The following is a 27,445-nucleotide window of genomic DNA, read 5'->3' as shown; positions in this document are numbered from 1 at the left end:
CTTTTTCTCTATATATCATAATATGATATCATAAAAAGATTTTGAGTTCAAAAATTGGTAAAATAATAAACAAAGAAAAATACATTATTAAATCTTTCTATCAGACCCAAATTATTATTTTAGAAAAGAATTTTAACAAGAAAATAATTATTCTGAGTAAATTAGTAATCGAATATTAAAATTTACATTAATTATTGATAAAATAATAGTAGCAATAGTTTTATCTTATTCTCTTATGATTAATTACAGACTATTTAAATTGAGAAGCATATTTATTGATAATTTAATTAGAATTCTTCTAATTTCAATCTTATTGCGTAATATCGCTCTAAAAATTTTAGATTAATATGCTATTGAATATTTTTACTCACAAAGTATAATACATAATATAAATCTCATATCATTTAAAACTTTTAATGAACTTATTAAGCTATATCTCAACCAACACTAAATTAATATATCAATCAATCACTATTGTATCTTTTAAACTACCATTAAATTTATGAATACAAATAAACAACTCAAAAATATGCCACAACACATTTCTAAAATGCAAACTCACACATCTCAAATGCCTTTTATCTATACAAACAAACCAATTAAATATGCAAATTCTTAAAATAAATTATTTTAACTTTCTTAAAAATAGGAAGAGACTCCATAATTTAAAAACTATTATTTCTTTCGATGAAGTTCCTCTTTAGCTCTAATAGATTGTCAAGCAAAAGGGACTCAATTTAATCTTCTTAAATTAAGTTATTGAAGCAGGAAAGAAAAATCCTTCTCCTAAGAGACCTGTTTTACCTTCAAGCATTTTTACTTTCTCCTATACATCAGGAACAACTGGTAAGCAATTGTTATATTTTACTCTAAAGCATTAAGATAATAATATTTTTATTTTATTTTATAAGGTAATCCTAAGGGTGTTATGATCACTCATAAGAATGTAGTTGCTGCCATCACTACTCAATAATTAAGTGATTTTAGATTCTTTGAAACTGATACCCATTTATCCTACTTACCTCTCCCACATATTTTTGAGCGTTTCGTTAATTGCACTTGCTGGTACGCTGGATGCAGAATTGCTTTCTACTCTGGTAACACTTAAAATTTACTTCAAGATTGCCAAGCTGCTCAACCTACTGTTTTCATCTCTGTTCCTCGTCTCTTTAACAGATATTATGACTTCTGTATGACTCATTTAAGAAGAAGATTTAGTGACACTGAAATAGATTTTGCTATTGCCACAAAGCTCATCGATATATAAGAAAAGGGACAATACAACAATGCCTCATTAGATTAGTAATTTTAATTTGATTTACTTATTATTAACTCAAAAATTAAAAGAAAAGAAGTAAAGTATTAGTAGAAGTTACTCTCAAAATAATTTAGTATTTCAGATATTAGAAAAATTAATATAAAAAAAAAATAGAAATTTGCCAAAACATTTAAATTAACAAATAAATAAATACAACTTCTTTCTTCTTTTCTATCTATCTATTTCTCTATCTATCTTCTTTCTTTTTTTGTAAACTTAAAAAAATTATTTTGACTTGAAAAAATAAAATTATTATTATAAATTTATAGTTTAATGTTTGACGAACTTAAGAGATTCTTTGGTGGAAAGATGAGAATTCTTTTAAGCTCTTCTGCTCCTATTTCTCGTAAAGTCCTTGAATTCTACAAGGTTGCTCTTTCCTGCCCAGTCTTAGAAGGTTATGGATAAACTGAAGCTACAGGTGTTAAGTCTTTGACTGTTGCAATTGATCCTGAGTCAGGACATGTTGGTGGTATTTTACCAAGTTTGGAAATGAAGCTTGTTGATGTCCCAGAAATGAACTATCATGCAACTGATAAGGATGAGTAAGGATATCCTCTTCCTAGAGGTGAAATCTGCACTCGTGGTGCCAGTATTTTCTAACAATATTACAAATAGCCCAGCAAGACAAAGGAAACTATTGATGAAGAAGGATGGATGCACTCTGGAGATATTGTAATTAAAAATTTATTCCAATAATCCTTTAATTAAGAATATCTAAATAATATTAATAGGGAGTCATGTTACCCAATGGTGCCTTTAAAGTTATTGACAGAAAGAAAAATATTTTCAAATTGAGTTAAGGTGAATACGTTGCACCTGAAAAAGTTGAAAATATTTATGTTAGAGCTAGAGGTGTTGCTGAAGCTTTTCTCTATGGAGATTCTGTCCAAAACTTCTGTATTGGTATTATTGTTCCCAACCCTGAAGAAATTAAAAAGATTGCTGCAGAACTTAATGTTGATCCTAATCGCAACTTAAGAGAATTATGTGCTAACCCTAAAATTATATAATTCTACTAAAAAAATATATTAGCTCATGGTAAAAAGGAAGGTCTCTTTACTTTCGAATAGGCATAAAGAATTTATCTTGAGCCTGAATCCTTACAAACTCATGGCTGTTTGACTGGATCAATGAAAATGTAAAGACACATTGCTAATAAAGTATTTAAACCAGTTATTGATATGCTTTATAGTCATGATGGCAAAACAGAAGTAGAATAATTAGTTCCTGCACAACCCAGACTTTGATTACAACTTTTAAAAACAAATAAATAATCAATAATAATAAAATAAAAATACCTTGAAAAAATAATCATAAATATATAAATACTAATTTTAATTTTAATTTCTCTTATATTATTTTTACACTTTTACATGTTTAAATTGATCGATCGATATAATGATCTGAGCATTCCATCTATATTTATTGTAACTTGATTTATCAAAAAAATTTATAAATTTAAATAATAAAATACTTTGTTTTTGAAATAATTCATGTAATTTTAAATAAAATAAATTACCTTTACAACAAATAAATTATTCTTTTTATCATACTTTTTATATTAGTTTTTTTATAAATTTAATGTTTAATAAATCTATGGCAATCCTGTGATATGATACTTGAAATTATGATTATATAAATAATTTATTACTTTAATCCTAATTAACTTCATCGCTATTCTGATTTTGAATTAATTCAAATTCAAATAGATTAAAATAAATAATCATTCAAATGGAGCTTAATGAGATTTGCGATAGAAAAGAATTTATTGTTACTAAGTGAAATAATCATATAGCCTGTATAGCACAGTGGTTAGTGCATCTGCCTTGTAAGCAGAAGGCCGCCGGTTCGAATCCGGCTACAGGCTTCCTTTTTTTTTTATTTTATAAAAAATAAATTCAAATTTAAGTCTTCATGCTCAATATAATTTTAATGATGAAGAAAAAAGCTTAACTAAAATTTGATATTAATTCATGAAAAAGGCGTAATTCAAAATTAGTTTTGTTTTACCTCAAATAATTTAATATTTTTTGACTAACCTATCACGTAGCCTGTATAGCACAGTGGTTAGTGCATCTGCCTTGTAAGCAGAAGGCCGCCGGTTCGAATCCGGCTACAGGCTCCCTTTTTTATTTATTTTTTTCAATCAAAAAAAATAAATTATAAATTTAAAAAAATTATATTTGTTGTATTATAAATAAAATCATCTATAAAATAATTTTTGATTTCATTTAAAAAATATAAAAAATCACATAACTTTTATTTTTTCATGCAGAAATTAAATACTTTATAATTTTCATATAATTTACAAGGAATTAGTTTTAATTGCATTCGAAAATTGTTTTAAAAAATATCACGTAGCCTGTATAGCACAGTGGTTAGTGCATCTGCCTTGTAAGCAGAAGGCCGCCGGTTCGAATCCGGCTACAGGCTCCCTTTTTATTTATATTTAAAATATAAAAATAAAATTACAATAACTTGAATTATCTTTCTAAAAATAAACATTATTTTTATATTATTTATTACAAAAAATAAAAATTAAATTAAAAAACTTATTTTATTATTTTAATATGCTTCATTAATCTTTACTTTAAATTAATTTTAATTGTTTTCAAAATTTGATTTAGAAATTATCATATAGCCTGTATAGCACAGTGGTTAGTGCATCTGCCTTGTAAGCAGAAGGCCGCCGGTTCGAATCCGGCTACAGGCTCCCTTTTTTTAAAATATTTAATTGTTAATAATGTTAAAATGAACTTAAAATTTTTTTTCATAAATAAAATATTAAAATTATTTTTAAACAATAAATGAATAAATAACCAAAATAAATTTAATTTTTATATTTTTTAATATGTCTGATAAAAGAAAAGTAAATATTTTTATGTTTTAATAAAGTAAATTTTGACCAATAGAAAACCTTAATTAAATTTATTATCTTAATATAAATTTTAATAAAAAATTAGTAAATAATTTTTAGGTAAAAAAGATATTTGATAATTAAACTTATAATCATAAATGAATAATCATTTTATAGAGTTTAAACATGAGAATTAATAATAAGAATTACTAATATTGATCATTGATTAACAGTCCTTTAATAGTTTTAATAATATTAATGATAATTAAAATATTAAAAAAAAAACCCTATTTAAATCTAATAAGATATTTAGGAATAAGAAAGCAATATAAAATGACTGACAATTATCTTTAAGAGCTTCTTTAAGTAAACTTAATTTTTTCAGCTTTTGCTTGGGATAGTTGAAGAATCGGAATCATGATACTAACATGAAAACATTTGTTTGCATAATAAATAAATAAAATATCAGTTTATTAATTTTTGAACCTGTTTAAATAATCTTAAGTAAAAGTTTTAAAAAATATTTTAATATTTCAAGTATATATTCTAGATTTATTTAAGAATATTTTGTAGATACATATTATTTATTTAGAGTAAAATTAAAAAATAATTTATTAAAAAGCTTATGTGATCATTTTATATCTTCAAAAAAATATATTTAATATATTTTTATTTTGCATCATTCTTATTTAGAATTTAATATATTTAATATTTTTTTTTAAGAATCTTTTTTTTATTTTCAATATATATTTTTTTCGAATTAATTTTTAGTGTTGATATTTTTACTGTTACTACTTAGCTGTTTTTCAATTTAATTATTTTAAAAATATAAATTCATAAAATAATTTAATCTTAAGATATTTGAAATTTTGCAAAAATCATTTTAAAAATAAATTAAAATCAAATAGAAATAAATTTCATATTTATTTTAACTTATACTCGTCATATCTATTTTAATTGTTTTCAAAAATAAATATTTAAACTTTCACATAGCCTGTATAGCACAGTGGTTAGTGCATCTGCCTTGTAAGCAGAAGGCCGCCGGTTCGAATCCGGCTACAGGCTCCCTTTTTATTTTTGTAATAAAATTATTGAGAGAATTTCTCAAATTTTAGAATTTAAAATAATTTAAAATTTCTGACTAAGTTTTAGGTTAATATGATTTTATACTTTTATAAAATAATTGAAAAATTTTAATTTACAGCCAATTTAACTCATTGTAAATTTTTAATTAAATATATCACATAGCCTGTATAGCACAGTGGTTAGTGCATCTGCCTTGTAAGCAGAAGGCCGCCGGTTCGAATCCGGCTACAGGCTCCCTTTTTTATAATTTTTTCTTTGTTTAAATTTAAAATTAAATAAAATTTTTTACTAAAAACGCATTTTAAATAAATAAAAAGGTTTTACTAATAAAATATATTTTTCTATTTTATTATGAAAATAAAAGTATGGCTATGGAATAGAAAATATTATCAAATAATCGCTTTAATCATTTAATTTGAAATAATAAAATAGAAATTAAGAATTAGTTTATTTTTTAATAAGTAAATTTTAATTGACTGAGCAGAAAAATTTCAATAAATAAATTTTTAATAAAGCGAACTGATTAAATATTTAAAATTTTAAAATATGGTTACCCTTTCCCTTTTCATTTTTTCTAATTATTTCTTATATAATTATTTTGAAATTTAATTTAATGATTGAAATATTAATAAAAGTAAAATGGTGAAATTTATACTAATTAATTTTTGTTAAGAAACGAAATATAAACTCATATTTATTACTGCAATAATTCACTCAATTTTTTATTAGCATTTAGAAAATGATTATTTAGAACAAAAAAAAGAGAGTCTATGTGTAAATGTATGTATTTAAACCTGAATATACTCAAAATGATCTTCAATGTTTTTTTTTTTACTTTCTTTTGATGCATTTTGATATGTAAAAATGATAAGAAGGAATACTTAATCAATTGAAAGGTAATATATATTCTTTTTGAAGAATAAAGATTATTCATACAAAAAAATAAATAATTAAACTAATATAAAGAAATCTAAATCTAATAGGGTTAAGATAGATCAGCAATAAAAGGCAAACTAGAAAGTTAAAATTCGAGTTTTAATTAGCAATAAATATGAACTATAATTATTAATACGGAAATCCTAATGTTGTACCTATGGCATTGCCAAAGGCTCCAGCATCAAACTAAAATACAAATAATAATAATCCATATAATCCATATGCATAAAATCAAATAGGATATTAAAACAATCAATTCAATTATTAGTAATAATAACAGCCTTACGCATAGTAGTAGCAGTAGTAATAGTAGCCAAATTAATATAATCCATATTCGTAGTAGGCTTATAATTAATATAACCCCAATATGCCTTAGCTATAGTAATAATAACAGCAACAATAATAGCCTCAAGCTTAAAATTAATAATAGTAGCCTTACAATTAATATAATAACTAGTATTAGCAATAAAAGTAGTAAAACCCATAATAAAATTTGAACAAAGGATAAGATACAGCAAGCGTTCAAAATTAAGAGTAAATAATTTATTAATTTATTTATTTTTTCGATATTAGTCAAAATATTTCGAATAGTTTTAAAAATTAAGATGATTAAACATTTCTTTTAAAGGATTATAAAATAACTAGATTTATTAAAGCAAAGATTTCCATACTAGATTGTTCAACCCTAATTCCCATCTGAAGTAGGTAGAAAAACTGTTATCAATATGGAGTTAGATATCCCAAATTTTAAAATTCCAATAAAAATGTAAAATTATTTCATATTTTAAGCATTTTAATGTATCTCATAGTTAATTTGTTTTATCTATTTCATAGAGAGCTTGACTTTGATTTTCCTAGAAGTAAACCTTCAGTATTTTTAAGAAAGAGATATATTCAAGCAAATGTTAATGACTCAACTCTTAGATTCATGTATGAAGCCAACTTCCGCTGGGAACAAAACTCAACTCTTATTAACTTAATAACTACCATTAATTAAATGATTTAACAGAACCCTCCATTTGCAGAGTAAATAAAAATTATATCAAAAGAATATTTTAAAATTATATTTAATAAAAATAAAGCGGTTTGCTTGAACAATTTAAAGAAAAAAAAGAAACCATAAATTAGGATTTGGAAAAGCAAAAATTTGCAACTATTGATGTTTAAAAAGTATTCCCTGGATAGAAGTAAATATAAAATATAATAAAAATATAAATTAGAATTAAATTTTATTTCTTTTTAATTTTAATAGTTAATAGTAACTTCAAGAAACATTAAATTAGCCTAGCTTTGCTGAAAATATTGCTGTTTTACCAGAAGTAATAGATTTAAAAAACAGAGTTGCCGATTTAGCAAATTTAAACGTGAAAGTGAGCTCTGATATGATAGATTAGTAAGCCAGTCTTGAAGTAAAAAAGATAAATTTAAATGAAATAGCCAATTAATATGAACAGCTGTAACAATAACTATAAAAACTAACTTCAATTAGCAATAATATCAAAGAGGTAATCAATTTAATTTTTCAAAATGCTTATATTTATAAGAATCCAACTAAAATAAAAGAGATTTGGAGATATGAGCATCATTTAAGCATTGGGTTAAAAAATATCAGAATTAGAAGAGAATTCATAAAACGTTCAAGGACAAAATTTCGAGGAAGAAGTTAGAAATTATAAAAATAATCGTTAGCTATATCATATGTTTAACACTTAAAGAGAAAAATTAACAAATTCTAATTGATTTAAAATAAATGCTTAAAACAAAGTCTCTATATAATTTAAAAAATTTACATATTGTATGAACTTTCAAAAAATTTATTTTATCTTAACTAATTCATATTTTATTTTTTATTATAAAGCTTCTAAATTACTTTTTGATAGCTTTCTTTTTGTAAAATTTTTGTAAAAACATTTGAAATAAAAATTAGAAAATATTTCTTTTGAATTGTGAAAAACATTTAAATATTCTATTGTTAGTATGATGAATTAAAATCAATTAAATTAATTATTTTAATTCTTAAAAAATAATAAATTTTGGTGATTAACTAGCTAACGAGTTAATTAATAACTAACTAAGTAACAAGCAAAGCTCTTTGTAATTTATATCACTTGCTTCTGATATAAAAATACATTTTTTAATTTATAATTTTTAAAAATGAAACAATATTAAGATTATTATTAAAAGAGTATTTCAATATTCTTGATCATATTCTTTTTATTAATATATTTCATTCCAATAAGTTATATTATCTCTTAGTAGCTGCATAATTAATGTACAATCTCTATAATTTTCTTCGTTTTCACTTTCTATATTGTTTATAGCTCCTTAAAATGCTTCATTTGCAATTTAAATAGCTTATTTAACTTTATCTTAAATTTCAAAAAAATAAACACTCATATTCAGATATAATGCCAATCTCAATGGATTCGACAGAGCTAATTCAGATTTTGCTAGCTTTTCTGCCTCACTATATGCAAAAAGAGCTTCTTCATTTACTTCTTCAAACTCTTTAAATTCAAAGTTACTTAGTGCTTATTCATTTTCATCTTCTTCATCTCTATTTGAAGAGTGGTTACTATCATCGTCTTATAAATATGATTATTCTCTCATATGATACATTAGCAATCTAGTTTTTAAAACTTCAGCATAATATCTCATATAATCACCTTTCAGCTTAAAGTACAAAATTTTTTATTTTAAATCAGAAACATATTTCATTAAATTTCTATCTATCAAACTATTAATTTCTTCGCAACGCAGGCATATTTCTTTTTCAATTTTATTGATATATTTCATTAAATATTTATTTTGAGCAGGGGTTTGATTGCCTCTCTCATTTTTCTCTATTTGCATTAAAACTCTTAACTCTGCTCTTTTATTACCTACTAAACTTTTATATGCTGAGCTTAATAAAATTTCTTCTTCTCTTCTAAGCTAAACACCATCTTCTTAAGCAATCATATTAACGAATTTGACCATCTCTTCAAATCTTTATGTCTATTAAGCAAGTCTTGCTTGCAACAACAACTTATCTCGCTAATTTTCGCCCTTTTGATTTGAAAGCTTATTCATCTTAATACTAGTATATAAAATATGAGTTACAATCTTACTTGTATTAAAAATTAATATTTATCAAATTTAAAAGATTAAAATTTTATCTATTTAATAAAAATTTATATATTTGTGAATTTTTCAATTCAGTTTTTGAAATATATCATACTGATTTTTAATATTTTTTAAAAAAGAAAAGATTGGTATAATTATAAAGCATATCCTTATAAAAATGACTATTATTAATATAAACAATTTTTGAGCTTATCTAAAATAAAATATTTATAAAAAATGTTTATAAAGTACATCATTTATCAAAATAAATCTAAAATAAAAATCTATTGAAGTATTTCGAATAATTATAATAAATTTTTTGTGTTTAATACAATAAGACAACCAATATTTTTGATTTTAACTTTTATCTGAAGTAAAATATGAAATATAAATAAAATTTTATAAATATTTATACATTATTTATATATAAAGAATAGATGTTGTTGTAAAATTAAATAATGATTATTTGAATCTTCATTTTTAAGATTTTTTTAGACTCAAAATTATATCACTTTTTCTTTATTCTTCTATGATAAAACTATAAAACTATTTCTTTTAATAAATTAATTTTAATAATTGTTTGGATTGTCTAATAACTTATTTAAAAAGCTTCTTAGATTTATTAAATTTTTTCTAACATTTTTCCTATTTATATTAAGATTAGTAATACAGACTTTAAAAATTAGCTGAGCTAAATATATTATGTCAATAATCAATATTAAGCTGAGATACCATTTCTAAAAATTAGAAGAAATTATTTTTAACTAGATATATGATTTAATTAAAAAAATAACTTATAATTTTAATAATTTATTAAATATGTAATTTTTTTTAAATAATCCAAAAATATTTTTTTATAAAATGAGAATAGTATGGTACAATTTTAAGTAAAAATTAAACTGAATAATATCTTTTTGAAACGATAAGATTGTAATAAATAAAGTAGAAGTCTTCATTATAATATTTATTCTTAATAAATATAATTTAAAATTTTAATTTATTCTATTCATTATCATAAATTATAATTTTTAAATATTTTATTTTATATTTGTAAAAAAATCATCTTTTAAGTTTCTTTCAACAAACATTAATAACAAATTTAAATTTTTTTAGTTTAGGTTGTTCATTTTGAATAGAAAGAAGTGCTATAATATATTTTGTAAAAAGGCTTTGAAATTAATGAAATTTATTTAATTCTATTGTTTCTTTAAAAATTTTTAAATTGGATTTACTCAGAAAAATTAAAAAAATGAATTTTACTTATTTATCAGAAAGTGAAAACATAGTTTGTTTAATGATATTAAATGAAATGAGAAAAAAATAAGGGACAAAGAGATGATTTCTATGAACTACTTAAACAGCTTAGATAAAAAACTAATAAATTAGATTAGCGAGGGATTGAAAGTATCTTATTAATAAAAATCAAAATTTATATATATAAGTAAATGAATAATTAGGTAAATTTTGCTTGTCATTATCAGGAAATTAAGAAAGAAATACTTCATAAGATAGACTTGATAGCGTGCGTAAATATATTTTCATATATTTAATTTAAGTATCTATTTCTTATTTGACTATAAAAATAAAAAAGAAAATTAATATTAATTAGTATCAATCAATTTATATAAAAAAGGAAATATCAAAAACATCTAAGTGAAAATGGTAGGATTTAAATTAAATATTATTTCGATTTCATAAAAGTCTAGCAACCCAATAAATTAGCAAAATACCTTACATATAAAAAATCACAGTTTTCTAACACTATTTTAAATAAATCATTAATAGTCATTTTTCGGTTTTGGCAATTCAGGTGCAAATATTACTATTGAATTAGATGGTCTTGAAAAGAGAAAAAAAACTACTATTAGACCTAAGGGATAAGAACCTTTTAAGCTTCCCGTTTATACAGTATGAAAATAATCTTAAATAATCGTTTCGCTTAAAGCAATTATGATTTTATTAAAATATAAATAGGGTGATGATGATATTAGTGGTTTAATAGATATTAGAATTAAGGGTAAAAAATTAGAACATCAAGGTATTAGAGTTGAACTAGTTGGTCATATAGGTAAAACCATTGAGAAAAACTTTATTTTAATTTTAAAAAATTATTCTGTCTATTCGTTTTTTAAATTGAGGAAATTATATTTAGAAATATTCTAAGACATAAAATAAAATCACATTCATTTTATTTTGAAAATTGCGAAAAGCAAGTTGATTAATAAAAAATACAATTTAAAGAATCAAAAGAAACAAAATTTTAATAAATTTACTTTTTTCTGAATATATTTAAAGAGGTTACTTATGACAACAAGCAAAATAGCGATTTTATGAGCATGGCCAGAGAATTGGAACCTGCTGGTACTTTATTCGAAGATAAAAAATTCAAATTTTTATTCCCCAAGTTTGAAAAGACCTTCGAAACTTACTATGGTAAATCTGCAAAGGTTAGATACTTTTTGAGAGTAAGTATCAACAAACAATATAACTAAAAAATTGTTTAAACACTTGATTTTGCTGTCGTCCTTCCTAGCTAAGACTCAGATAAAATTGAAACTAATCCTATCAAGCTTGAAGTAGATTTCCAAAATAAAATAATTTATTTAGTATTAAATATTTAAATAATTAAATGATAGGTCGGTATTCAAGAATGTCTTCATATCGAATTCGAATTTTCTAAAGATAAATACCACTTAAAAGATTGTTTGATTGGAAAGGTTCACTTCTTATTAGTTAAAATAAGAATTAAACATATGTAATTGTAAGTTATCCGTCAAGAAATCACTCTCAGTAATAAAAAAAAATTGATATATCTTTATATATATTTTGCTAAAATATTTTTACCATTTACTAACTTATTTTGTTTTTTAAAAACAGATAATGGAGTTGTAAATAAAGATAACGAAGTTTTAGTAGATTATGAAATTATGGACGGCTGCCCTAGAAAAGGAGAAGTTATTCCCATCAGATTGTATCTCAGTGGTGTTGACTTGACTCCTTCTTATTCAGAAAGTACTTCTAATAAATTCCAAGTGAAACATTTCATCAACTTAATTTTAATTGATGATGAAGGTAAAAGATACTTTAAATAATAGGAAATATCTATGTATCGTAAGAAATGAATTAGATATATTTTTAATATATAAAATATTTAATATCTTTGTTTTTAGGTGTTATTTTATTTTCATGTAGATTAAAAAAAAAGTTTTGATATCTCAAATTTTTTATTTTTAAAATTAATTTAATAATAATTGGTTAATGTTATTTTTTTTACTGTTAATAATTTTTTTGTAATCCTAGCACTTCTAAATTTTAAGAGATTTTTTAGATTAATTAATCAAATTTTTTAGAATAAGAAAAATAAAAGTTGTAATTAATACATTAACATAAATTCTACTAAAGTAATTTAACTGAAAAGGAATTATTGCTAAAAACAACTTCTTATTTCAAATGCTAGGTTATTCCTAATTCGCTCTAAAAAAGCTGTAAAATCCAAATGAATTAGTTGAAAGTGGTAAATACTAGCTTGATGGTAAAATTAAGTTAAAGTTTATTGATTTAGATATTGAAACAATGGACTTAATGATGGAAAGAAAATAAGAATCAGACTATTAATTGTATTGGAAATCTTTAAACTCTTAAAAAAGGTAAAAATCATTATAATCTTAAGATTAAAGCTTCATAGCTATAGAACAAGCTTTAAAAAATATTTTTTAAATTTTATTCAAAGGTTAATCGCCGTAGCATATTTATTTTTTTTAATAGTAGAAATAGAATATCAATTGAAATGTAAATTGAAAAATATTTTAATTAATTCTCAGCTAGAAAGTATTTTCTTAAAAAATAAATAATATTTTTTCCTGAAAAAGTCAATTCATATTTTAAAATTATTCTGTTTTCTTCTTTACTGCATACTTCTACTAAAAATAAATAATTTAAAGCACATTAATAGATAAAATTAAACACTGAATAAGGTTGATTCATTCCAAAAAAACCTAAAAATACTTAATTTAGTATGAAGATGAATAGTCTTGAACTCTTAAATTTGCAAGAATATTTACAATAATTTTTTTTTTAGTTTTAAAGAAAACATTTATGATTTTTATAAAAATAATTAGGGAAAATTTGGTGTATAGAGGAGAAGAACAAGAAAAAAAAGACCATGAGTGTATTCTAGATGAGAAAAACTGTAGGTGTAAAATATGTGGTAGATGCCTTAAATGGACTACTTATGGAATCATTAGAGATTTAGAGCCTTTTGAATAAAAGATGAAAAAAATGGATATAGATTATTACAAATATGAAAGCATTTTAAATAAAATAAACAAATAAATAGAGTTATAGCAATTATTATAAGACTAAAAAGTTTTTTCAATTAGAAATTTTACTTAATTTAAAAATGCTAGTTAAATGAGAGACTTTATTTACTTCACACTGTGCTTACCTCTAAGCTATGGATTTACTAATTAAATTAAAGCATACAAAGACAGGTAGAGATTTATATCAAGACCTAGCAACTTTAATTTATCATTTCTACACAATTAAAATTTATTAACAGATCAAATAGCTTAAAACAATGTCATATTTTCCAATACACTTTAGAATGCAAAAAATGATGCCAATAAAAATGAGAACTAAATAAAAAATCTTAGTTAAAATAATCAATACAAAGCAGCTTATTACTCTTCGACTAGATTCAGTCTTTTAATTTAAAATGACAAATAAATTTAACCTCCTCTTAGTATCAGAGATCTTTAAATAGAGGGTAATCAACATCCTGACTTTGAAATATTTGGAGATTTTGAATGTGCTAATTTTTTGCATGCCTACTATGATCCTAAAAATTTAAAAGTTTAAATTATATTAAAAGCTGACACTAATACTGATGGCTTTACTTCTTGGTTTTATTTTGGTTTAAAAGTTAAAACAAATGAACCTTTACGTCTGAATTTTGAAATACTGAACTGCAGAAAAGAAAAATCTTTATTTCAATAAGGTATGAATGTTTGCATTGCTAGACTCAACGATAACATGATTTACAGCAATTTTAACAATTAATTAAGAACTTGGAGAAGAGACATGGCTTTTGATATTAAGTATCAATAATCTACTTATCCAAGAAAAGTTTTCAAGAGGACGTCTTCATTTAGAATTTTACCAGTAAATGACTTTGTTGAAGTTGATAATACATTTTTTCCTGAAAATCCTTAAATTGAAGAGAGATGTACAAAGATTTTAGAGTTAAAACAAGCTGGATTAGACGTTTCAAGCTAAATGGATAAGTTTTACAATTATAAATTAAAAGACAAAAAGTTTATTAAAAACTATTTTCATGGACTTTCATTTATATATTAATTTTAAATTAACTCTAAAGATTCTACTATCCTATTCTCGTAAGCTATCCCTTACACCTTCTCAAATTTAATAGAATTTATAGAAAATATAGAAGCAACTATTAAATAGTAAAATCCTTTGTTCAGGTACTCTTTTAATAATGACACAAGAGTTTATACAATTGATACTTTTAATTTTATTTATGAAAAGACAATAATTGGTAACATCAAATTTTAATAAAGGAAGGATTTTATTTTTTATTTTTTTTTATATACTTCAGGCGCTTCTATTATAGGTTTGCCTATTACAGAAATACAAATAACATCATAAAACTCTGTAAGAGCCCTTCCAATTTAAAAGAGGCCATACATAATTATAATCGCAAGATAACATCCAAATGAGACTCCAGGGAGCTTTGTTTGCTAAGTAATAAATAAATAAATAAAATAAGAATAAAATAAATAATTAAATTTTAAAAAAAGGGCTTTATAAAATTTTTACTCAGCTCTGAACCTGAAGCTATTTCATTAAGATAAATGTTTATTTTCAAGGTAATTTTAGTTTTTACTTGATTTAAAATTTAACAACAGTTAAAAAAAAGATCATTCCAATGGTAAATCCAGACGGAGTAGTTGTGGGAAACAGTAGAGCCTCAGTAAAGGGAGTTGATTTGAATAGAGGATGGGAATTTAGTGATAGCAATAATTACCCAGAGATTCATTGCATAAAATAGAGAATTTAATAATTAAATGATGAAAACAAAAGTGTATATATGTTTTTAGATTTACATGGTCATACTGTAAAACCTGGTAGCTTTTTATTGTGTACATTAAAAGAAGATTCTTCAAACCTTGAATGGGCAAAGGTGCGTCTCTTTCCAAAGGTTATTGCTGAAAATTGCAAATTTTTTGATATCAGTAGTTGCAAATATTCTTTTATATCAAGTAAATATGTTCTTTTTTTAAAAAACAATTTAAAGTAGTTGTTAAATAAAATTAGCTCATAAGAACTGTTGTGCACGTGAATATGTTTGGAGAGACTTGAAAGTAGAAAATTCTTATACCTTGGAAACCTCATTTTTTGGAAGTAAAGAAGTTTTTAATGGCCTAAAAATAGGTGATAATTTGATTATTGATCAATCAGATAAATCAATAAAGCACTTTAGTGTTTAAGATTATGAATATATTGGATAGTAAGTTTGCAAGTCTATATTACAGTTTTCTGGCTGCCTTACGTTGATGATAGAGTAAGCCTAGTTGAATGAAAAATTAGACATTGATGAAGAAACTTTATTAACAGGGCAAGCTCCATAAGAATTGGAGATCCCTCAAGAAGAATTAAATAAAATATAAGAAATGACTATTTCAAAAAAGTATTAATAAAATCTTTAGAATTTAAGCAGTGATAGCTCTATATTAAGGTCAACTTAAATAAAAAGTATCTTTAATAAAGACTCATTGTCACCTAAAGTTAAAAAGAATATAAAATCAGCTTCAATAGCTTTGTCTTAAATTTTAAGATTGAAATAGATGGTTGATGAGAAAGAAAAATTAAAAGACATTTAGCTCTTTACTGACCATAGAGCTGATTCATTAACAATATCTAATTAAGTAAGTTTCTAGGATATAGAATCAGAAGAATACTAGTAAGCTATCACAAATCAAGAAGACAATCAGTAGTAAGTGATAGTAAATATAGATTTGATGAATTAAAGCTCATCAAAAACAGAGGAGTAAGCTAAAAGAGTTTTGAATGAGATGAAACAAAGTACATAAAATGATGATAAAATTTAATAAAAAACTATTTCTAAAGAATAATCTTATCCCACAAATAACTAAAATAAAGCTAATCAAAAAAGTTCTTTGAATAAATTTTAAAAGTACGTGCTTTAAACTAAAGAGCAAATAAAGGTTCTTTTTGCATTAAAAAAAGGTTTGGAATGGAATAAATTTTACACCTAAAAAGATGCTGAAGAACTTAAAGAATTTAAAGAGTAAAAACAACAACTAAAGCAAAACAAAGAACCTAGAATTGAATAATAATAACTCAATCAATCAAGTTAAAGTCAAGCTAAGGCTGATATTGAAGCAGATCTTGAAACTGATAATGCTAACACAAATGATGAGGAGGTTAATTTAAAACAATCAGGTGATAAAGATAGCGATTCTGAACCTGAAGACGACTGCAGAAAATAAAATAAACATAATGGTTTAAGTTAAAATACTTAATAAAGCTAATAAAATATTAGTTGTAATTTTAGACTTTAAACAGATGAATCAGAATAAACTTAATCTGATAAAATAAAAAATGATAATTTATAAAATGAATTAGCATATGGGCAATAAAATAATTAAAAACAAGATAACTCAGATGAATCATTAAATAAAAACGGTTTAAATTAAGATGGCATTGATCTAAACGGGAAATAAAATGAAGATAGCAAAAAAAATAAAAATGAAATGGGTAATAATATGAATGACAATATTAATTTTAAATAAAAAGGAAGAAATACAAATGGCAAGAAGTTAAGAGGTGATAGAGATGGAGTATCTGGTGATGAGAATACTAAAAATTAAAATCTTGAAAAATTTTTCCTTTAAACTTCTAAATATAATTTTGGGCAGGCATTTTTATAGAGAAATTAAATAGAAAAAATTAAATTAAAATCTCCCTTTTTGCCCTCATAAGATGAGATTTTTGAAGCTTATTCCTTGAAATCGCCAAAAAACTTACAGAATTTAAGCATGAAGAAGTTGATGACAGACTTTAATCTCACCCTTTTCCCGAATCTATCTCAACAATTCAATATTGAGTATTTATTTTATTTTAGAATAACAATTTATTTTTAATTTAATAAAATTTGACTAAAATAAAAAAATAAATTAAAATTTAGAGAAGAAAGAAAAAATGAAATGCAATAAATGAATATTGTTAATGACAATGAATAGTCTGAAAATGATGAAAGCAATATTAATTTTAGAAAAATATCTGAAATACAAATTTAGGACTAGTTTATGTTTTTTGATGTTTCTCAAAAAATATCTTTAAATACAAGTCCTATAATATCTCCAATCAACTAAAATAAATTATTAGATCCTTAAAGCATTTAACTGAATACAGAAAATAATCAAAATAAGAATTTGTAACAAAATGAATAAAAATTATTTAGTAACCCATCATATGATAAAAGTTAAGGTTGTCAAATTTCTCAGTAAGATCAAATTAGTATCGAAAATGATTATGTAATAGAAGAATAATAATAAAATAATACCCAGAAAACTAATAAATTATAATAAGATTTACATTCTCTACAGTTATAAAAAGATTACTCTATTTTTAAAATTAATAAAGCCACTTCACTAAAAGAAGGTATGGAAAATCCTTTGACAGTTTAAACACCTTTACAAAATTCAATTTATGGAGGCATAATAGCTGCAATACAACAAGATCCCAATTCTCCTGCATAAAAATCAATATATAAATAAAACTCAACTTTAAATAAAATCACTATACCTTCAAGCTAAAAATAATCCTCATCTCCGATAAATAAAGCAATTATTGCATACAGACCTCCTTCAGGTAATGTCTGGAATACAGCCAAAGGATTAAGGGATGCTAATTCTCCTGTTTTTCAAAGTAATAAATAAGAACTTTAAGAAGACAACCAAATTGACTCAAGTTCTTAGATTTTATCTAAAACACCTACTTAAAAAGCAAGATCTATAAACTAAAGCAATTCGTAACCATCTTTTAGGATTAAATAAAATAATGTAAATAAAGCGTACAAAGATTTTATACAATAATAGTAGAATAAAACGCAAAAGTAATCATAGCCTACAGAATTAAAAAGGTAGTAAACCAGCCTAAAAAAACAATCCTCACCTTCCAATTCAGATGAAAGATCCTAACTATCTTCTTAATAATAAAGTTAATATTATATTTTACGAAATTCTGCAATAAATTTTAGCTAAGCTTAATCATCTTAAACATATAATTCTTGATAAAAAAAGCAATTAACTTTTACTAAAATTAGATAATAGCTTTTTCTTGACTTTCGATATTTATTTTAATGTATTAAAATTAACTAATAATTAATTATTCTCTAAATAAAAATTGCATAATATTCGATATAAGTAAGTTATCTTAAAATCTATTTAGAAAGTGGTAAAAAATAGTAAAAAGTATTTAAAATTACTCTAATTTTAATTTACAAAGTTTCTAAAATTTAATATCTAAGTTGCTTCGTGTTTTAATTTTACTGAAGTGAATTTATTGAATTATAAAATATAAATCATAATTTATTACTAAATGTCATCTATCAATATTCATGACATGATTAAACCAATCATAAATTAATTAAAGTGTGTAAAACTAATAAAAAATTATGTTTAAAATCTGTATAATTTAATTAAACGATATTTTTAATACTCTTAGAAAAAAATATGGGAAAAAAATTTATTTGCTCTTCAAAAAATAAATATATTTGAGAACTAAAATATAAATTTATTTGGAAAATAAAAAAGGAACTCTAAAATAAAGTATTGAATTAAATATTCAAGTAGTATTTTTATTAAACATTTTTTTTCTTCTAAAATTCTTCTTTTGTTTTTCATTTAAATTATATTTTTTACTCTCAAGTATAATTTTTGAGAAGCAATCAAATTTTTTTCCTCAAAAAAATAAGTGAAATTTGTTTAATTTTTTATTTTGTTTAGATTACTTGAAAACATATATTTTCTGAGTAATCAAAAGTAAACAAAGTAATATTCAGATATTTTTTATATAATCTAATTACTATTATTAGCTGATAAAAGATATAATAAATAATATAATTTTAAGATTTAATAAATAATTTTAATTAAATAAAATATCATGATAAGTATTTATTTATATTAGGTTATTATTTTTAGTCAAAAGCAAGTAATAAACACGTTTTGCTTATAAAATTCAATAATAAATTTATTGAAAAAAGGAAAATAGCATGTAAAAATGATACCGAAAATTTCTGATATATTCAGAGATATTTTGAAATTAGCTTTTATTAAAGCTTGAATAATATATCTAAAATTTGATAATATCTTTATATAAAACCCTTGGATTTTTATTTATTAAATAATTCAATTAATTCAAAAAAAAAAAAATTTAATAAAGTAATTACAAAAAAGTATATTAATTAATTACTTATTGTTTAGCTGCAAATTGAGTTTTAGGTTAAAAGTTAGATTAAGGAGATATTTTGCTGAATTTAAATGAACAAATAGAAGTATTCAAAAGAGGTAGGCTAAGAGCTATATTCAAACCCTAAAAGTCTTTTCGCAAAAGAAGATAACGCAAGAGACTCGTAATCTATTTCTGATGAGTATCCTCTTTTAAAAGATGTTATGACAAAGTATTAAGCTTTGTTTGTTGCTTGCAATCTTTTATTAGGTATTGCTCCATTAATTCTGCCTAACAGCTACCTACAAGCTGGTGCATTATTTAGTTCAGTCTTTTTTTTGTTAATTGCTGCTATATCTTACATATCTGCAGAATATGTTGTAGAGTCAATTGGTATTTGCAATTACATTAAATTTAGAAAAGAATAAATTTCTTAGCAGTATTCAAACTAATTAAACAATGATGATTAACTTAATGGTGATAATGAAGGTTAAAAGATATTGTAAAAGTAGTAAAAAAAGAAATTGAAAAGAGAATTTCGTATTAATACAAAATTTGAACTTGGTGAAATCGCATAGACTTTCTGGGGAAAAGAAGCACAGTTTGTAGTTTCATTAATAGTAATTATCTTTTTGATAGGTGTGACAATAGCGAGATGCATTTCAATAGCTCGTATTTTAAAAAATACATTTTCTGAAATTTCTTTGTTAAATAATTTTTACTTTTGGCTCGGATGCTTAATTTTATTTACATCATTGTTTTCATTTAAAAATGTGTCTTCATTTGCTTGGATTTAAGAGTACATAGCTATTATTCGTTTAACAGCAGTTTCTTTAATATTCTTTGCTTGTTTTTATTAGATTTATTTAGATGGATTTTAGGGTATATAGTTTAAGGATTATCCATTAGTAAATATAACTAATTTTCCATCTTTGTCTAGTTCAACTACAATGTTTTTCTGTATTCACCATTCTATTCCAGCTTTTGTCAAACCAATTACTCCTTAAAAGCATGTTAAATGGGTATTAAAAGGAACCCATATACTTGGTCTTTCAATCATTTTAGGTATATCTTTCTTTGGGGTGTGCGCTTTTGGAGAAGCACTTATAGATAAATATGATGTTAATTTTATTAACTACAACTTTGAATAAAATGAGATTATAGTTTATTATACATCTGCCCTTTATATATTCCTAAATGCTATAGCTTATCCCGTGTTTATAATTACAGTAAGAAACAATATGATGGAGCTTTTTGCTCCTTCAAAAATCCCAAAAATAAGTAGTGAAGTTACTCCTTACACATTTAGTTTTACAGTTGGTATTCTTTTATTCTTAGGTGCTATAAGTGCTTTAGCAACAAATATCTAGTTTGTGATTGATTTGATTGTAGGAACATTAGGTGTAATCATTTTTTTAATTATCCCAACTGCCTCAATATTAGAAGGAAGAAAAATATTGAAAAATGATTATGGCATGGATTATAAATTGAATAGATATTGCTCTACTTTTCCTAACTAATATCTTCCATATGTTATAATGGCAATAGGAGTTATGGCATTTATCTATAATTCATACAATCTTGCAATATGACCTAAATTTGCAAACTACTAAATGAATTCATTAATATGTTACTAATTACTAAAAATAAGCATTTATTTTTAATGTTTTAACATCTTTAAAGTAGAGTTTATACTTTAAAAAATTTTATAATTAATTAAATAAATTGTATAAGTATTTTATTAATAATTAATATTTTTTTCTAAAGTACATGTTGGCTTTGATAAAATTTTTTTTATATTTCATATTTTTTCTAAGAAATTAAAAATTTAAAAAATTTGCATTGTAAAATCATGAATTTTATGATTGAAATTAATAATAAAATTAAATGGCTTAATTTGGATAAAAATAGGAAATATTTTTTGAATCTTAATTTAGTTAGATTTATAAATAAATTAAATATAAATTTTTTGAATTTTTATGGAGAACAATTAAATTGTCAAAATTAGAGGACTCTATCATTAAATATACTCTTTATAATAATTTAAAGTTTATTTAGTTTAGCAAAATAAATTAAATATTAAAATATTTTTTTCTACTTTTCTTTATGTTGTTTTTATAATTTTTTTAAAAAGGATAAGTAAAATCTTTAAAAATTTGTCTTTTCAATTAATAAATTTAAACATGCCATTACTATAATTTAAATTTTATTTAATTTCACTACTAAATTAAAATTCTTATTTTGATATTTTTATTTTTTTGTTATTTATTTTACATTTTAAAAATCATATATTAAGAAAGTCATCACTTTGTTTTATAATATTAATTTGGACAAAATAATATACATAATTTTTAAACTATCTAATTCTAATAAGGAGGATAAATAAATTCATCAATATTTATAATTTTCATTTTATTTAGTGTAAAAATTAATTTATAAAATCTTAATTTGGCATTTTTATTTTTTTTGTTTTTAATTTTTATCAAATAATTTTGAAGCAACAATATTTTATTTTAATAAATTTACCATTTGGTATCAATAATTAGCAATAAAAACATAAAAATTAAAAAATATATTTAATTATTTAAGTATAAAATAGATAAAATTCTTAAACACAAACAAATTATAAATAAATTAAAAATGTAGCATGCATATTAATATATGTTTAATTTTACTTTAAAATAGTAAATTTTTTTAGATTTATTATATATTTATTACGTATATTTTTAAAGAAGTTTATAATATAATTAATTGAAAATAAAATATATATTGAAGGAAGAGAAAAGGAAAAAGAAGAAAATCAATTTATTTTTGTTTTTTATAATTTAAGGTTGATTTTATTTTTTATTTTATAAAAACTTATTTAGGAAAGAAAGAAAGAAAACCTGCTCTTCAACTATCAAATAAACCTAATTCATATTTAAAATCGGTTTTTTAGTTATTATTTATTAATTGCTTTTTATGTATGAATGGTTATTAAAACTTTTAACTTTTCAATAATTAAAGTTTTCATCTGCAATTATTCTATTGCAGCTAGATTCCGATAAGCTTCTTTAATTTCTCTATTTAATAGCATCTGCCAATCCTCTTGCTCTAGTAGGAACTAAAGAAGCCTATTCAACTGTTTAATTGAAATTAATTAACTAATTAGAAATCATTTCATTTCCATTATTTTTTTATTCTTGGCTTTGTTAGAGAACGTCATCCAAATTACTCAAATTAATTAACAAATAAATATTCTGATTTATACTGTTAATCAGTCTTAAATCTAAATCTGATTTATTCTTTTACTTCTCTATCTCTACCATCGCTTTCCAACTATAAATAAAAATAATTTTAAAATTATTTTCATATAAATTTAAAAATTACCCTCTAATGATAGTTTCTTCATGAAAATACACCTAGTCTCTACTACTTGAAGTTCTATTGATAAAAATAATATTTCAAATTATGCAAATTTATAAAAAATAATTTACGTATTAAAAGAGCCTATATTATGGAGGTTTTAAGTTACTTGGTTATTGTTATTATTAGTGGTGTTATTGGTATTTTTAAAGAACTAATTAAAATAATCTTATTTTTGAATAGGTGACTAGACAATATATTCAAAAACAGCTAACTATTTTGAGTCTAAAAGAATGTTTTTTAGCCTTTCTAATTCCATAAGTTTTTCTAATATTTTGATCAAGTTAATTTCATTTAGTAAAGGATATTGAATTTATTTTTTATTATCTTAATTATCTTTTTCTAGAGAGCAAAAATAAACAAAGTCTAAATCTTGAATCGAAAATCTTTTTTTTGTGCTTTGTTCATGATCTCTTTCGTTGTCTTCTTCAACCTTTTCTAGCTTTTGAATTTAACTTTTATTGTCAAATTTTATTTTTGAGTTTCTTGCTTAAGTTATGCATAAGCCATTTTATTAATTCATATTAGTTATATTGTTATTAATATTAATGTTCACATTATTGTTACAATTATGAATGTTGCAATTGCAATTATTCACTTGCAAATTATTATTAGTATTATTAATATTTTGAATACTGTTGACAATATTATTATTGTTATCTTGCTAAACTGCATTTAAATTAATAACGGGTAGCCTATTATTTACAAAGTTAGCTGCTCCACCGTATTAGTGATTAACTTAAGGAAACATGTTGAATCCTTAAAGCTGAAAAGACTATTTTTTTTTCAAACTAGAAGCTCCAAAGAGGCTTTGCTATCTACTTCTAAGACTATGAAAACCTCCATTAGGGTTATTTTAAAAATAGTTTTGAGAAACATCATTCTCAAAATCTTAGTTGTTAATGTCTTCATTTACTGAAAAATCTTTTTTTTATATTTATTTCAAATCTACTTTGACTAAATTACTCACACTATTCCTATTTGTAGAATTAGGTTGTTTTTCACTGATTAAAGGTGTGATATTATCACCGTCATTTATTAATTCTAAATCTTTTTTCTAAAAACTATGTTTCAGAGCTGTTCCTCTTGAATCAATATTTTAAGGTGATAAAATAGTATTTGCTCTTTCAGTTAGAGTATTGTTAAAGTTGTTATTATTTAATATAGGATAATTAGCCACTATGTGGCCACTTTAATCTTAAAGATTTATCTAGGAATTTATATTTTAAAGACTTGGAGATGGAATTAATAGCGAGTTCCTTCCTGCATTAGTAATAGATTCTCTAGGCTATTAAATTAAGGCACTATTCATACCTTGTTACTAAGCTTTTGCTATACTATTACTTGTTTTCCTATTATTTAGATTATGAACGCTCTACATATTAGATTTTTATTAGTGAAACTACTATAAAGTTGATTAATAATCATAAGTACTCTTTTTTTTCATATTACATCCTAACTCATGGTTAGCTATTGAGTATCTGCTTGATCTACCAGGTCTAATAACATTCTACAACTCAAAGCCAAAATAATTTGGAATAAATGAAACATTATTACTATTAATAACTTCATGACTTCTATTATGTATGTTATTTGGATCAAATTAGAAAAAATTATCAGTATTCATTATTACATCTTTTTTTTCTTTAACAGAAATTTGATTATCTTCTGCATATTATTCAAAATCTTATTTTTTATCATTAATTGGTTAAAGTTTATTTCCAACACTCTTTCTATTTGCAAGTATTTCTTTTGCCTTCTATTTTACCAACAATATAAAAAATTATTTATGAATTTCTAAATATTTTATTGATATTAAATTTCAAAAAAATCTTTAAATTGAAAATGAAATTTTTTGAGAAATTTTTTAAAAAATGTTTTCAATATTATAGAAAATAAATAATGAAAACTTTTAATATTCTAAAATAAATTTACTCAAATTTAATAATTATCAACAAACAATTAATTTATAAAATAATTTATTTATTTTACAGAAACAAGTTTTAGAAGGAGCTTAGTCTCAGCTTCTTTACTATGAAGTAATCTATCGTTAATTTCTTTATTTATGTTTTTTTATGAGTTCAAACTATTAACTTAGCTGAAAAAGAAGTAAAGAAATAAAGTTTAGCTGACAATGATAACTATAAAATCAATTATTTCATAATTTTAAACTCTATAAGTATCCTATATTACTTGATCATAATCTATGATTATACTTGCTATAATTATATCTCCACCAGGTTAATTGACCTGATTCTCAACGCTTTAGTATTAATTTATCATATTAAGCCAGGAGTTCTTTTGTTAGTAATATAGTAATATGTTTTACGAGCTTTCTTATCTACTGCTTCTTAACTAAAAACTAATTTTTTATTATGCATTTTGATAAAGACTATAGTATTTCTTCTCTATTGTTGTTGTAATTGTACTTCGATCCTGTTTAATTATATAAATTAAATGATTATTTTTTTAAATAAATAAATAAAAAAGTATTTTAATATTTTAAATTCTTTTTGTTAAATTGATAACTATTAATTAACTCTTTTCAGTTTATTTTTAATCTAATTAACATGTTTAGATATTTTAATTAATGTTTTGAAATTACATTTTTAGAAATAGCTATCCTGGGAATATATATTGTTAAGAGATTATCATTTAACATACTGTTGATTTTACTAGGATCTTTACATTAGTTGTTTACTGGTGTACATATATTAAAATCTATAGTAATATGATTAAGCATGTCATTTTAGTTGATATCTATATTTGCAAGATCAGTGCACATATAATTTTCTAATTTTTTCAATTCTTGAAGTGCATCATCTTCAATTTAAATTTCATTACATTTAAATAAAGGAAGGTTTAGTCCTTATAATTATCTTTCTAATATATCTTAATTAGTGTTTTCAACAAAATATTTTGCCTTAATATTGTAGTAAGAAATATCATTATAATCGATTTAATTTTATATATTTTATAACCCAAATGCTATTATATATTATTTAGAATGGCTCATATCTCCTATTATATTAGCTTAATCAACTTATTCTTCCATTTTGAGATAATACTAAGACCCTGGTTCTTAATGTTATATCCTAATTAAGGATTTTAAAAATATATTAATTTATTCATAATTAAGAAAATATTCTGTTATTTGAAGTAATAAAATTATTTATTTTTTAGGTAGACGGAGCAAATACTAATATTCAAAATTAATTTGGTGATAGTTATCATATTTTTACCAATAAAGAACTGTGAAACAAGCAAAATATATCACTATAACAAATGTGAAGAAAGCTCCTAATTGAGTTGAATATTTATGCTTCCCTTTCCACCAGAATCCCAAATGCTAAGAAAAGCAATCTATCCTTGGAAAATGTAAGCACACTATATTTTGAAAACTCATTATTTAGCTTTTTTTCCTACTCGTAAGATGTCTCTATTATGAGAGATTTGAGTTTTCTTGGGTATGTATTTGATTTATATTTATTTATCTTATTGTATTGTTGTTAAAAATTCTTATGTTATTTGATCACTTTTTGTATGAAGGTATTAATGAATGAATGAACTAATTAATAATCGTATATAAATTGCTTTATTTTTGAGCAAACAATCATAAATCTCTTTCACTTAGTTATTAGTATTATTTTAGTGCGTTTATTATTGCCATTTAGATTTTTTATTTTTTGAAGAATGGTAAATTGATTATATTTACTTATATATCACTTCATTTACTCAACTCGCCAAATATTATTGTTTTTTCATCTTTTCTTATTGTAATCTTCCTATTTTCATTCATTTTCATGTATAACCAATCCACAATGTTACCTATTATTTCATGTACTTTATGTCCTCATAAAATAATTAACACATTTAAATATTTTAAAGTTGATATTTTGTAGAATTAAATTATAAGTATTTGTAAAGTAAATTGACCTTTTTCATACATTTGCTTCATTTATAATATTTTCACAAATCGGATTAACCAAGAAATTAATGGTATTTATGAAAGTTTTATTCTGCAATGTTAAATACTATTTTTTATATTTAAAAGATATTTATTCATTTTTTTTATATAGAAATGCCTGTGCTTAATTTCAGAATATTCAAATTCAGAATTTGCCAAATTGAAATTGAATCCTTAAATAACTTAATTTATTATTTTAATCTTAATTCATTAAAAATAAAATGATTTATCAAATAAAATAAACTACTAAAGCAAGTCTATGTTTTAATAAAATCAA

At 22.6% G+C, this 27,445-nt stretch overlaps 8 protein-coding genes across 8 annotated transcripts in view; 5 read left to right on the top strand and 3 right to left on the bottom strand. All coding sequences in view use genetic code 6, as the record gives it.

Annotated features, from left to right (window-relative positions):
* The window catches only part of TTHERM_01124100 (AMP-binding enzyme family protein), a gene marked incomplete at both ends in the record, with an annotated part of 3,899 nt that extends 1,331 nt beyond the window's left edge, over positions 1–2,568 (top strand). Inside the window, 4 exons of the mRNA XM_001030184.2 lie at positions 650–846; positions 912–1,302; positions 1,588–1,993; positions 2,053–2,568. Coding sequence (XP_001030184.2) covers positions 650–846; positions 912–1,302; positions 1,588–1,993; positions 2,053–2,568 — 1,510 coding nt within the window. The remainder of the gene's footprint in view (positions 1–649; positions 847–911; positions 1,303–1,587; positions 1,994–2,052) is intronic.
* Positions 2,569–5,163: 2,595 nt separating this feature from the next.
* On the bottom strand, positions 5,164–5,833 carry TTHERM_01124030 (hypothetical protein; the record flags this gene model as incomplete). The annotated part of the gene is made up of 3 exons (XM_001030183.3): positions 5,164–5,245; positions 5,423–5,517; positions 5,819–5,833. The coding sequence occupies 3 exons, from the start codon at positions 5,831–5,833 to the stop codon at positions 5,164–5,166; spliced, it is 192 nt and encodes a 63-aa protein (XP_001030183.3).
* Positions 5,834–6,189: 356 nt separating this feature from the next.
* TTHERM_01124020 (modifier of rudimentary (Mod(R)) protein) lies at positions 6,190–7,940 on the top strand (the record flags this gene model as incomplete). The annotated part of the gene is made up of 6 exons (XM_001030182.2): positions 6,190–6,734; positions 6,829–6,966; positions 7,035–7,226; positions 7,283–7,387; positions 7,453–7,705; positions 7,764–7,940. Exons 1-6 carry the CDS (start codon positions 6,316–6,318, stop codon positions 7,938–7,940), a joined length of 1,284 nt encoding a protein of 427 aa, XP_001030182.2. The 5' UTR covers positions 6,190–6,315.
* A 450-nt stretch (positions 7,941–8,390) lies between these two features.
* On the bottom strand, positions 8,391–9,272 carry TTHERM_01124010 (14-3-3 family protein 14-3-3 beta/zeta; the record flags this gene model as incomplete). The annotated part of the gene is made up of 1 exon (XM_001030181.1): positions 8,391–9,272. The coding sequence occupies one exon, from the start codon at positions 9,270–9,272 to the stop codon at positions 8,391–8,393; it is 882 nt and encodes a 293-aa protein (XP_001030181.1).
* A 1,368-nt stretch (positions 9,273–10,640) lies between these two features.
* On the top strand, positions 10,641–10,962 carry TTHERM_001124009 (hypothetical protein; the record flags this gene model as incomplete). Its single annotated transcript, XM_012800642.1, has 3 exons — positions 10,641–10,709; positions 10,763–10,831; positions 10,939–10,962. 3 exons carry the CDS (start codon positions 10,641–10,643, stop codon positions 10,960–10,962), a joined length of 162 nt encoding a protein of 53 aa, XP_012656096.1.
* Positions 10,963–10,964: 2 nt separating this feature from the next.
* On the top strand, positions 10,965–18,640 carry TTHERM_01124000 (vacuolar protein sorting-associated protein 26 containing protein; the record flags this gene model as incomplete). Its single annotated transcript, XM_001030180.2, has 12 exons — positions 10,965–11,213; positions 11,280–11,373; positions 11,601–11,881; positions 11,942–12,095; positions 12,183–12,377; positions 12,724–12,952; positions 13,424–14,859; positions 14,920–15,065; positions 15,122–15,190; positions 15,241–15,583; positions 15,639–17,451; positions 17,533–18,640. 12 exons carry the CDS (start codon positions 10,965–10,967, stop codon positions 18,638–18,640), a joined length of 6,117 nt encoding a protein of 2,038 aa, XP_001030180.2.
* Positions 18,641–19,888: 1,248 nt separating this feature from the next.
* TTHERM_01123990 (transmembrane amino acid transporter protein) lies at positions 19,889–21,388 on the top strand (the record flags this gene model as incomplete). The annotated part of the gene is made up of 1 exon (XM_001030179.1): positions 19,889–21,388. The coding sequence occupies one exon, from the start codon at positions 19,889–19,891 to the stop codon at positions 21,386–21,388; it is 1,500 nt and encodes a 499-aa protein (XP_001030179.1).
* A 1,401-nt stretch (positions 21,389–22,789) lies between these two features.
* TTHERM_01123980 (transmembrane protein, putative) lies at positions 22,790–26,607 on the bottom strand (the record flags this gene model as incomplete). The annotated part of the gene is made up of 6 exons (XM_001030178.2): positions 22,790–23,114; positions 23,166–23,219; positions 23,273–24,960; positions 25,194–25,637; positions 25,807–26,296; positions 26,444–26,607. The coding sequence occupies 6 exons, from the start codon at positions 26,605–26,607 to the stop codon at positions 22,790–22,792; spliced, it is 3,165 nt and encodes a 1,054-aa protein (XP_001030178.2).
* Positions 26,608–27,445: the final 838 nt, after the last annotated feature.

This window comes from Tetrahymena thermophila, assembly GCF_000189635.1.
Source record: "Tetrahymena thermophila SB210 genomic scaffold scf_8254034, whole genome shotgun sequence".
Lineage (NCBI taxonomy): Eukaryota > Ciliophora > Oligohymenophorea > Hymenostomatida > Tetrahymenidae > Tetrahymena > Tetrahymena thermophila.
Note: the sequence above shows the minus strand (reverse complement) of the source record. Positions and strands in the feature narration are given on the sequence as shown.